The following is a 12,845-nucleotide window of genomic DNA, read 5'->3' on the forward strand; positions in this document are numbered from 1 at the left end:
AGCTATACATTATAATCTTAAAAATATTGCAACTCTCTATTAATCACAAAAGATGGGGGGAAAGATCTTTACCCAAAACTTAAGATTGTCTGCTTTTCCCACGCAGTCTTAAGCAAATTTGTTTCATCTAGGTTTCTGATGGATAAAGATAATTTTGCCTCAAAAAACGATGAGTCACAAGAGAATACTAAAGAATTGCAACTGCCCCTCTCCTATTATTACATTGAATCTTCACACAATACCTACCTCACAGGCCATCAGCTCAAAGGAGAATCCTCAGTAGAACTCTACAGCCAGGTACTAAGAATCTTACTTGGAATCAGGTTTTCATTAAGCCTTTTTATATAATCCCCCAAATCACAGAAATCGAACATGGGATCCCTTTGAAGAATTGATCATTCCTTATATGTGTTATATGTGAAATGTGCGGAACATTTTGTGTGGGAAAACTGCTCATATGCATAGTTGTTTTCCTTACTTCTTTTGTTTTCCTTACCTTCCCCTCCCATCACCACCATTTATGCTTAACCTTCAGTCTGGTGGGGCGGGGGTGAGGGGGGTCACGGGGAGGAGAGTATTTGTTTGAGACAAGTAACTTTTATATCCCAGTTAGTCTGGACTGTTCCAACTAAAATTAGATTTTCCCATGGGAAAATTATCTAATCATTTCCCTCATTGCTAAATAAATCAATATATTATAGTGGGAAAGCATAGTAGAAAACACAACTTACTACGAAGTTATTCTCAAAATATTGTTTGTTTTGGTTTGCAGTTTGTTAGACAATCAGTCCATCCCTATGGCAACCAACTTAAGAAAAAATAATTGCCCAGACTGTAGGCACTGTGCTTACATACTGAAATTCATGTTCTTAGAAACTCAGTAAACTCTCTGGATTAGAAAAAGTACATCCTTTCAACCTAAAGGGTCTAACTCGCAAGGCACCTCAGTCCATTGCCTCCCTATAATATTTTCTACAACTAACAGGTCAATTAGATCTGCTTTCCTTTTTTATTTATGTATTTATTTATTTATTTTTATTAATATTTTTCCACCTGGGATGTCAGGATTGTCACTGGAGCTGAGTGTCTGTACAGCTCTACCATTAATAGTGGGCGTTTTTTAGCCTTTCGTTTCTTTTTTCTTTTCTTTTCTCTTCTTTTCTCTTTTTTCTCCTTTGTAGCACAGTTCCACTATTTGTGAAGCTTCCTCTCTATTTTGATAGAAACCTGGAGCTTGAACCAAGGTCCTCACACATGGTAATGTGTGTACTCTACCAAGTGAGCCACACTCTAGCCCCACCATCTATCAGTGTTGATGTTAGATTTTATGCCCTACTGTTTTCTCCCAGAATGTGAACACTGATGTGTAGTAGCATGTGCTGTTTAATTTGATGCTTTATCTCCACTTTCTTATCTGGAGTGGATCCATTCATTGATCACAGGTCCTCCTTCAAGGCTGTCGGAGCGTAGAATTGGACTGCTGGGATGGAGATGATGGGATGCCCATCATTTATCACGGACACACACTGACGACCAAGATCCCCTTCAAGGTGCTGTTTCTAACTTTCCTTAAATCAAATCACATAGAGCCATTATCATTATCTGTCATTTAGATCAGCAATTCTTCCAAATTATGCCTTTTTCATGATTACTTTCTGAAAATATTTTTTATTTTCATGACATAAAGAATTAATGAGCACTTCTTTGTTATCCTTACATTTAATAATCGATTACATGTGGCTCCAAGTTCAAATTAAGTCCTGGTTGGGATTTTTCTTTGTTTTGATTTTAGGGTTTTCCAGTTGGTTGGTTTGTTTTTGTCTTTTGTTTCCAGAGCACTGCTTAACTCTGGCTTATGGTGGTGCAGTGGATTGAACCTCAAGCATGAAAAACCTTTTGCATAACCATTATGCTGTCTTCCCTACCTAAGTCATAGATTCTTATCCTGGGCCTAAAGAATTCCTAAAATTGTTTGCAGTATTGTGTAGGGTCTTCAGTTGTTTACCATGATTTTTTCCTGAGCTGTGATCAGACTGGAAGGAATTTTTCTATTTAAATTTTATATGTAGCAATGATAACTAAAATGCATTTGTAGAAATCTCATTTGCTTAGTCCTCTTAACTTATACAACTTATACTTTATAGTGAGGAAATTACTTGATAAATGTATTTATATATACATGTAAGTGTATGTGATATATATCTTATTGCCCTCCCAAGTAGATTTAAAGCTTATTAAAAACAAAAGTGTCTTTTTTTAATTTCACAATTATTGTATAAGGTTGTAACAATTAAGCAGAACAGAAAAAAGTGTTTGGAATAAATTTTTTTAAACAAGTGAAATTTTTAAAAACCAAATGACTTCTGTTTTATGTAACAACAATTAGGAGTATGACATAATGAATTAAAGTAGTGAAGGAAGGAGGGACATTTCCTAAATTTGACAACACAGCTAACACAAATAGCAGTGACTCATTTTCTTGTTGTCATCATTAATTATTAAAAAACAATTAAGAACTACTTTTCTGTATTTGAACTGAAGCTATTACAATACAGATTACTTGGGGAGAATGGTGATTTTCAGCTTTTGTCACAGTTAGTATAGACATTTTTGTAAAAGTCAGAAACTTAGTTCATTGTAAAAAATGCGGTTAGTCACATGGAAAACAGGCAAAGAAGGCCTTCTCAGTCCAGTCTTCCATTCTCACCAATAATTAGCAGGATGAGTCTCCATTATCGACTTGCAAGTGATAGTTTTCCAGTAGAAGAAAGTGTCTTTATTTCTTTATTTTTGATTCCATAATTTAAAGAATGTCTTTTACCTATAGTATACTCTCATGGTATATATATATATATATATATATATAGAGAGAGAGAGAGAGAGAGAGAGAGAGAGCGCTCCATGTATAGGTACAGAGAGAATTTTAAATCCAGCTAATAGTCACTTCTTATAATATGAGCAAAATAATATAGTTTTTTCTCTTTATAGGAAGTAGGATAAACTTTGGCTTAATTTGAAAAAACAGAGGCCACCTTTGGTCTTCTGTGTAAAATTATTTCAATTGCTTTAAATATCTTCTCTTCTGTTACCCTCTTCAGACATCTGATCTCTAATGAGTTGCTTTGGCTTCCCATAGGATGTGGTTGAAGCCATTGATCGCAGTGCCTTCATCAACTCTGACCTGCCAATCATTATATCAATTGAGAACCACTGTTCTTTACCTCAGCAACGAAAAATGGCAGAAATTTTTAAGGTAAGCTTTTAAGTAAAAGCATTAAAGACATTTTTATTACAAATGTTAATTAAATTTTTATGAATCCATCATATGCCATATCATAGTTGGACCTCAGCCAGGAAGCAGATACAATTAGGATCCCTCATTGTAGACCCTCTTATCCTATGTAAAATTCCATTTTACAAATGAATTTAAGAAAAAAAACAATTAGGATCCCTCAAGCATGAGAAATGGCAATCCCCAAAGAGCTTGGGTTCTCTCTAAAGCAGTCCATCTTTTCACTCAAAGTAATGTAATTAAGCATTGTTCTGTGGTCTCCTGACCTATTCCAGGAAGCCTCAGGAGATGAGGAGTGACCAACCCTCCACTGCTCATGGTACCTCATTTCAAGGCAGTCAGGATGTCACTTGTCAATTTTATGTGGATAAGCTGAAAATAACTGAGAGCAAGTAAGTCAAATCCTCTTGTGGCCTGCCCTACAGATAAAAGAATATAAGTTGATAGAGAGCTTTAACTGACCAGAAAAGTTGTGTTGAGCCCTTCCTCATGCTGTTGCCAGAGAGATGAGACCGGAATGTGTCTCATTCCCAAAGAATTGGAGAGGAGACCACGTTTTCAAATATCTTAAATTTTCAGTAAGGAAAATGGAAAGATACAAGAGAAGCACGTGGGCCATTTGGACAAAGATGGATGACCCAAAAGTGCAAAGCACCTGGGCAAAAATGGCCATATAGTGATGACGCTGGACTTTCTTATGCACTTCTAAGACTCCACTTTCACTTCCTTTCTAAACTATACCTATACCTAGTAACACTTCTAGATAGTCTTCCCTCTTAGGTAAGGAAAACAAAGTCCTGGCTTCCTCAGGTGTTCCCCTCAATTCTCTTCCCTGTCAGTGACAGGGGAAGAAACAAAGGTTTAGTCACAAAAGTTCTGGGTCCTGCACACTCTCTAACCATTCCCTAATAATACCAACAAATTATAATGCATACAGAGTTAGGAACAAATGTTCCATTGTACTTCCCCTATATCCTGTGACTGGGGCATTGTAGAAATACAACTTTCGGGAGTCAGGTAGTACCGCAGCTGGTTAAGCACAGGTGGCACAAAGCACAAGGACCAGCGTAAAGATCCCGGTTTGAGCCCCCAGCTCCCCACCTGCAGGGGAGTTGCTTCACAAGTGGTGAAGCAGGTCTGCAGGTGTCTCTCTTTCTCTCCCCGTCTCTGTCTTCCCCTTGTCTCTCCATTTCTCTCATTCTATCCAACAATAACAACAATAAAACAAGGGCAACAAAAAGGGATAAATAAATAAGTAAATAAATATTTTAAAAAACTTTAAAAAAATACATTCATTGGGAGGGAGGGATACAGTCAGAAGAAAGGTCCCCAAATTTTACACCAATAAAACAAATTACTCTTTTGACTTTGCTTTCCTTTGCCACCATTTAAATTAATGGTCTCACAGTGTGTGTGTTAAGCACACATGGCGTGAAGCGCATGGACCAGCGTAAGGATCCCGGTTCGAGCCACGGCTCCCCACCTGTAGAGGGATCACTTCACAGGCAGTGAAGCAGGTCTGCAAGTGTCTGTCTTTCTCACCTCCTCTCTGTCTTCCCCTCCTCTCTCCATTTCTCTCTGTCTTAACAACAACAACATCAATAACAACAATAATAACTATAACAATAAAAAACAAGGGCAATAAAAGGGAAAATAAGTAAATAAAAAGTTTTTAAAAATAAAATAAAAGGATTCAACTTCCGGAGGCGGAGCTACAAGCAGCAGATCACTTTCTCTCCTCTCCTCTCCTCTCCTCTCCCGGATCAACTAGGAATACCAAAGGAGAACACCCGGGACTGAAACAAGACAGGACTAGAATGACCACAGGAACCCAGTAAATCACCCGTGAGTACAAACACATGTGGCTGGTGACAGAGAGGAGAGAGGAGCCTAAAGAGAGATTAAGTGACTGCTATGATAACATCACCCCAGAACTCATTCTTAACCTGGGCCCTGCGGCAAAGAAGTGGCTCGCTTCATTCCTGTCCCACATCTTGGAATCTGAGTCTATGCCCAAAGTTTGGCGTCGTGAGAAGATCATAGCGGTTTTGAAACCAAAGAAAGACCCAACACTGGCTGCCAGCTATAGACCAATTTCTCTCCTCTCCGTGTGTTACAAACTCCTTGAGAGGCTGCTTCTATCATGTATTTCTCATCTTACAGAGAAATTCCTATCACCCGCCCAGGCTGGTTTCCGCCCAGGAAGATCTACCTGCGAACAAGCCCTGGCCCTCTCAACTTACATTGAAAATGGATTCCAGAAGAATTTAAAGACGGGTGCTGTCTTTGTTGATCTCACAGCAGCCTATGACACGTTCTGGCACCGTGGTCTCCTGGTCAAGATCTCAAGATGCCTGCCTCCATGGGTGGCCAACACTATATCGTTTCTTCTCCAAAACAGAAGATTCCGGGTACATCTGGGTGACAAGTCTAGCAGATGGAGACTTGTCTCAAGTGGCCTCCCCCAGGGCTCTGTTCTGGCTCCTACGCTATTTAATATTTACATCAATGACCTCCCAGAAACTTCTTCAAGGAAGTTCATCTACGCAGATGACATCTGCTGTGCAACTCAGGCATCAAAGTTCGACATCCTTGAGGAAACACTCACGAAAGACATGTCTCTGATATCTGATTACTGTAAAAAATGGCGACTAATTCCTAGCACTGCTAAAACGGTATCATTTGTTTTCCATCTACACCATGCCTCGGCCTCACGTGAGCTTAATGTGCAGCTTGGCGATACGAGATTCCGGCATGAAGCCCAGCCAGTCTATCTTGGCGTTACTCTCGATCGCACTCTGTCATTTCACAAACATCTCATAAAAACTGCAGCAAAGGTGGGTGCGAGGAATCACATCATTGCAAGACTGGCCAGCTCCTCATGGGGCGCGAGCGCTTCCACACTACCATCATCATCTCTGGCATTATGCTATTCCACTGCAGAATACTGTGCCCCAGTATGGTTCCGTAGCCCCCATGTCCACTTGGTCGATTCCAAATTATATTCCTCCATGAGGATAATTTCTGGAACCATGCGTTCCACCCCGGTTCCATGGCTGCCAGTTCTTAGCAACATCGCCCCGCCAGATATTCGTCGGGATGCGGCATCATCTAGTTCATTTCCCACATCTACGCTCGACCAGACCTGCCAATATACACGGATATCTTCGCCCACCCTGTTCAACGCTTGACGTCTCGTCACCCAATCTGGTCCCCTACACCTTCACTGAACTTCTCTGTTCCAATCTCTTGGAAACAGAGCTGGCAGTCAGCTGAGGTAAAGAACAAACATCTCATCACAGACCCCTGCAAGTGTCAACCCGGCTTTGACCTAGCACGTTATGATTGGGCCCTCCTCAATCGCTATTGAACAGGCCATGGCCGGTGTGCCACTATGTTCCATCACTGGGGAGCCAGAGACGACCCGAACTGCCCCTGCGGCTACAGACAGACTATGACCCACATAGTCAACGACTGCCACCTCTCCAGATTCAAAGGAGGTCTCGAAACTTTACATCAGGCTCAACCTGATGCTGTTGACTGGCTACGGAAGAAGGGCAAACGCTAGAAGAAGAAGAAGTGACTGCTAACAGTTCAGCAGTTTATCACTTGAGACACCACCTCCACTCTGCTCCACCAAAAAGGGGACAGCTTAAGGGAGGAGAGGACTCCCCAGATACTCACCAAGTGCAACTCTGAGAATCCATTGCTACTACCCTCAGAATCTGGAGCAGTGGCAGGGAGGGACACCAGGGGACAGAGATCTAACCGGAAACTCAGGCAAAGACCTATACCTCAGTGGCATAGCTGAGGGGCTGTGAAAGTCTATTTGCATAACCACTGGATTATCTCTGCCACACCCTGTTTATCTCTTGGTCAGGAGTCAGTGATTAAGCTGAAGCCTATTGATAGTTTAAAAGCAAGCGTCAACCCGGCTTTGACCTAGCACGTTATGATTGGGCCCTCCTCAATCGCTATCGAACAGGCCATGGCTGGTGTGCCACTATGTTCCATCGCTGGGGGGCCAGAGATGACCCAAACTGCCCCTGCAGCTACAGACAGACTATGACCCACATAGTCAACGACTGCCACCTCTCCAGATTCAAAGGAGGTCTCGAACCTTTACATCAGGCTCAACCTGACGCTGTTGACTGGCTACGGAAGAAGGGCAAACGCTAGAAGAAGTTTAAAAGCCCTCAGGCTCCCTTAGCCTACAGGGAAGAAAAAAAAAAGAGGCTTTTAAACCACTGAGCTCCAACTCAGGGATTGAAAAAACTGTTAACTTCCACCACTGTAAACCCTTTAATTAACTTACTTAGACACAAGTCAATCCAGGCAATAGTGATCAGTAATTTGAAAAGTACTGATAAAGGGAACGCATAACATAATATATAAAATGGTTAAAACAACAAGAAAAAATATTGGAGACTCGAACCAGGACGAGTCCAGCTAAGTGCTCCAGAGGGTGAAGCACAAAACAAGGAGTTCAACATCCAAACATTAGCTAAGGAAATAATAACAGGAGTGAGTAAAGAATTTGAAAAAATTGTAATCAGAAGTGCAGGAACAACAAATGAGAATATGGAAGAAAATTCTAATTATATCATGATTATTAGAGAGCTGAAAGCTAAAATTGATGAACTAAGAATGCAACTAGCTGAACAAGCTAAAACAGTATCAGAGCAGGGCAACAAAATAAATGAACTCCAAAAAGCAGTAGAGGGCAGAGAGAATAGAATCTATGAGGCTGAAGACAGAATTAGCAAGATTGAGGATGAATTAGAGACAACTAAAAAAAGAAGAGATCTCAAAAAGAGATTAAGAGATGCTGAAAACAACAACAGAGTCCTATGGGATGACTTCAAAAGAAACAATATACGCATTATTGGCTTACCAGAGGAAGAAAGAGAAGGAGAGGAAGAAAGCATTCTCTAGGCCATAATAGCTGAAAATTTCTCTAGTCTAGACAACATCAAAGACATAAAAATTCAAGAAGCCCAGAGGATCCCAAACAGAATTAACCCAGATCTAAAGACACCAAGACATGTCATACTTAGAATGGAAAGGAATAAGGATAAAGAAAGGATCCTTAAGGCTGCAAGAGAAAACAAAGAGTCACCTACAAAGGTAAACCCATAAGACTAGCAGCAGACTTCTTCATACAAACACTACAGGCCAGAAGAGAATGGCAAGATATCTATCAAGGGTTCAATGAGAAAGGCTTTCAGCCAAGAATACTATATCCTGCTAGACTGTCATTCAGACTAGATGGAAGCATCAAAACCTTCTCAGACAAGCAACAGTTGAAGGAAGCAACCATCACCAAGCCTGCCCTGAAAGAAGTTCTGAAAGGTCTCCTATAAACAACCAGACCACCACAAATAGGACATATATCAAAACACTCTAAAACTCTACAAGAATGGCGTTAAAATATCTTCAATCTTTGATATCAATAAATGTCAATGGCCTGAATTCACCTATTAAAAGACACAGAGTAGGAAGATGGATCAGAAAACACAACCCAACAATATGTTGTCTACAGGAAACTCACCTAACTCAACAAGACAAATACAGACTTAAAGTGAAAGGATGGAAAACTATCAACAAGCCAATGGCCCACAAAAAAGGGCAGGAACAGCTATTCTCATATCTGACATGATAGACTTTAAAATAGATAAAATTAAAAAAGATAGGAATGGACACTACTTAATGCTCAGAGGATCAGTCAATCAAGAGGACTTAATAATTATTAACATCTATGCACCCAATGAGAAGCCATCTAAATACATCAAATGTCTAATGAAAGAGCTACAGCAATATGTTAACAGTAACACAATCATAGTAGGGGACTTCAACACCCCACTCTCTCAACTTGACAGATCATCCAGGAAGAAAATCAGTAAAGACATAAGGGAGTTAAATGAAGAGATAGATAAACTAGAACTATTGGACATTTTCAGAACCATTCATCCCAAGGAACTGGAATACACATTTTACTCAAATCCACATGGGTCATTCTCAAGGATAGACCATATGTTAGGCCACAAAGACAGCATCAGCCAATTCAAGAGCACTGAAATCATCCCAAGCATCTTCTCAGACCACAGTGGAATTAAACTAACACTTAACAATCAACAAAAGATTAGTAACAGTCCCAAAATGTGGAAGCTCTACAGTACACTTCTTAACAACTTCTGGGTCAAAGAGGAAATCAAGGAAACAATCAAAATGTTTCGAGAGTTCAATGAAAATGAAAACACAAGCTATCAAAATATTTGGGAACCAGCTAAAGCAGTCCTAAGAGGGAAGTTCATAGCTATACAAGCATACATTAGGAAACAAGAAAAAGCACAAATAAACAAACTGATTGCACATCTTAAAGACCTAGAAGAAGAACGACAAAGGAACCCTAAAGCATCCAGAAGGACAGAAATCACTAAAGTTAGGGCAGAAATAAATAACATTGAGAATAGGAAAACTATACAAAAGATCAATGAAAGTAAATGTTGGTTCTTCGAAAGAGTAAACAAAATTGACAAAACTTTAGCCAGACTCACAAAAGAAAAAAGAGAGAAGACCCAAATAAATCGGATAGTAAATGAAAGAGGAGATATCACAACAGACACTGCAGAAATTCAACATATCAGGCGAGGCTTCTATGAACAACTATATGCCACCAAGCTAGAGAACCTGGAAGAAATGAATGATTTCCTAGATACCTACCAACTTCCAAAACTAAGTAAATAGAAAGTGGATAACATGAACAGGCCCATCACAGCTAATGAAATTGAAACAGTTATCAAAAATCTTCCCAAAAATAAAAGTCCTGGACCAGATGGTTTTACAAATGAATTCTACAAAACCTTCAATGAAGAACTAATACCTCTACTTTTAAAAGTCTTCCAGAAGATTGAAGACACTGGAATACTCCCTGCCAGCTTCTATGAAGCCAACATCACCCTGATACCAAAAGCAGACAGGGACACAACCAAAAAAGAAAACTACAGACCAATATCTCTGATGAACATAGATGCGAAAATATTGAACAAAATTCTAGCCAACCGGATACAGCAGTATATCAAAAAGATTGTTCATCATGACCAAGTGGGGTTTATCCCAGGCATGCAAGGTTGGTTTTAATATACGTAAATCAATCAATGTGATCCACCACATCAACAAAAATAAGACCAAAAACCACATGGTCATATCAATAGATGCAGAGAAAGCCTTTGACAAAATACAGCATCCTTTTATGATCAAAACACTACAAAAAATGGGAATAGATGGAAAATTCCTGAAGATAGTGGAGTCTATATATAGCAAACCTACAGTCAACATCATACTCAATGGTGAAAAACTGGAAGCATTTCCCCTCAGATCAGGTACTAGACAGGGCTGCCCACTATCACCATTACTATTCAACATAGTGTTGGAAGTTCTTGCCATAGCAATCAGGCAGGAGCAAGGAATTAAAAGCATACAGATTGGAAGAGAAGAAGTCAAACTGTCCTTATTTGCAGATGACATGATAGTATACATAGAAAAACCTAAGGACTCCAGCAAGAAGCTTTTGTATATCATCAGGCAATACAGTAAGGTGTCAGGCTAAAAAATTAACATTCAAAAGTCAGTGGCATTCCTCTATGCAAACACTAAGTTAGAAGAAATTGAAATCCAGAAATCAATTCCTTTTACTATAGCAACAAAAACAATAAAATATCTAGGAGTAAACCTAGCCAAAGAAGTGAAAGACTTGTATACTGAAAATTATGAGTCACTACTCAAAGAAATTGAAAAAGACACAAAGAAGTGGAAAGATATTCCATGTTCATGGGTTGGAAGAATTAACATCATCAAAATGAATATATTACCCAGAGCCATCTACAAATTTAATGCTATCCCCATCAAGATCCCAAGCACATTTTTAGGAGAATAGAAAAAATGCTACAAATATTTATCTGGAACCAGAAAAGACCTAGAATTGCCAAAACAATCTTAAGAAAAAAGAACAGAACCGGAGGCATCACACTCCCAGATCTCAAACTGTATTATAGGGCCGTTGTCATCAAAACTGCTTGGTACTGGAACATGAACAGACACACTGACCAGTGGAATAGAATTGAGAGCCCAGAAATGAGGCCCCACACCTATGGACATCTAATATTTGACAAAGGGGCCCAGACTATTACATGGGGAAAGCAGAGTCTCTTCAACAAATGGTGTTGGAAACAATGGGTTGAAACATGCAGAAGAATGAAACTGAATCACTGTATTTCACCAAATACAAAAGTAAATTCCAAGTGGATCAAGGACTTGGATGTTAGACCACAAACTATCAAATACTTAGAGGAAAATATTGGCAGAACTTTTTTCCGCATAAATTTTAAAGACATTTTCAATGAAACGAATCCAATTATAAAGAAGATTAAGGCAAGTATAAACCTATGGGACTACATCAAATTAAAAAGCTTCTTCACAGGAAAAGAAACCACTACCCAAACCAAGAGACCCCTCACAGAATGGGAGAAGATCTTTACATGCCATACATCAGATAAGAATTTAATAACCAACATATATAAAGAGCTTGCCAGACTCGACAAGAAGACAACAAATAACCCCATCCAAAAATGGGGGGAGGACTTGGACAGAATATTCACCACAGAAGAGATCCAAAAGGCTGAGAAACACATGAAAAAATGCTCCAAGTCTCTGATTGTCAGAGAAATGCAAATCAAGACAACAATGAGATATCACTTCACTCCTGTGAGAATGTCATACATCAGAAAAGGTAACAGCAGCAAATGCTGGAGAGGATGTGGGGTCAAAGGAACCCTCCTGCACTGCTGGTGGGAATGTCAATTGGTCCAACCTCTGTGGAGAACAGTCTGGAGAACTCTCAGAAGGCTAGAAATGGACCTACCCTATGACCCTGCATTTCCTCTCCTGGGGATATATCCTAAGGAACCCAACATATCCATCCAAAAAGATCTGTGTACACATATGTTCTTGGCAGCACAATTTGTAATAGCCAAAACCTGGAAGCCACCCAGGTGTCCAACAACAGATGAGTGGCTGAGCAAGTTGTGGTATATATACACAATGGAATACTACTCAGCTGTAAAAAATGGTGACTTTACCGTTTTCAGCCGATCTTGGATGGACCTTGAAAAATTCAAGTCAAATGAAATAAGTCAGAAACAGAAAGATGAATATGGGATGATCTCACTCTCAGGCCGAAGTTGAAAAACAAGATTAGAAAAGAAAACACAAATAGAACCTGAAATGGAATTGGCGTATTGCTCCAAAGTAAAAGACTCTGGGGTGGGTGGGTGGGTGGGAAGAATACAGGTCCATGAAAGATGATGAATGACATAGTGGGGGTTGTATTGTTAAATGAGAATCTGGGGAATGTTATGCATGTACAAACTATTGTATTTACTGTTGAATGTAAAACATTAATTCCCCAATAAAGAAATAAATTATTTAAAATAATAATAATAAAATAAAGTAATGGTCTCAACATTTTTATTAGATACTTATCAGTAATACTATG

General features: G+C 39.4%; 1 protein-coding gene across 3 annotated transcripts in view; it reads left to right on the forward strand.

Moving 5' to 3' along the window:
• PLCE1 (phospholipase C epsilon 1) overlaps positions 1-12,845 on the forward strand; it is a 447,646-nt gene that overhangs the window by 361,692 nt on the left and 73,109 nt on the right. For all 3 annotated transcript variants that reach the window (XM_060192220.1, XM_007535620.3, XM_060192230.1), the window contains 3 exons: positions 132-297; positions 1,443-1,550; positions 3,137-3,253. In XM_060192220.1, coding sequence (XP_060048203.1) covers positions 132-297; positions 1,443-1,550; positions 3,137-3,253 — 391 coding nt within the window. The remainder of the gene's footprint in view (positions 1-131; positions 298-1,442; positions 1,551-3,136; positions 3,254-12,845) is intronic.

This window comes from Erinaceus europaeus, chromosome 1 (assembly GCF_950295315.1).
Source record: "Erinaceus europaeus chromosome 1, mEriEur2.1, whole genome shotgun sequence".
Classification (NCBI taxonomy): domain Eukaryota; kingdom Metazoa; phylum Chordata; class Mammalia; order Eulipotyphla; family Erinaceidae; genus Erinaceus; species Erinaceus europaeus.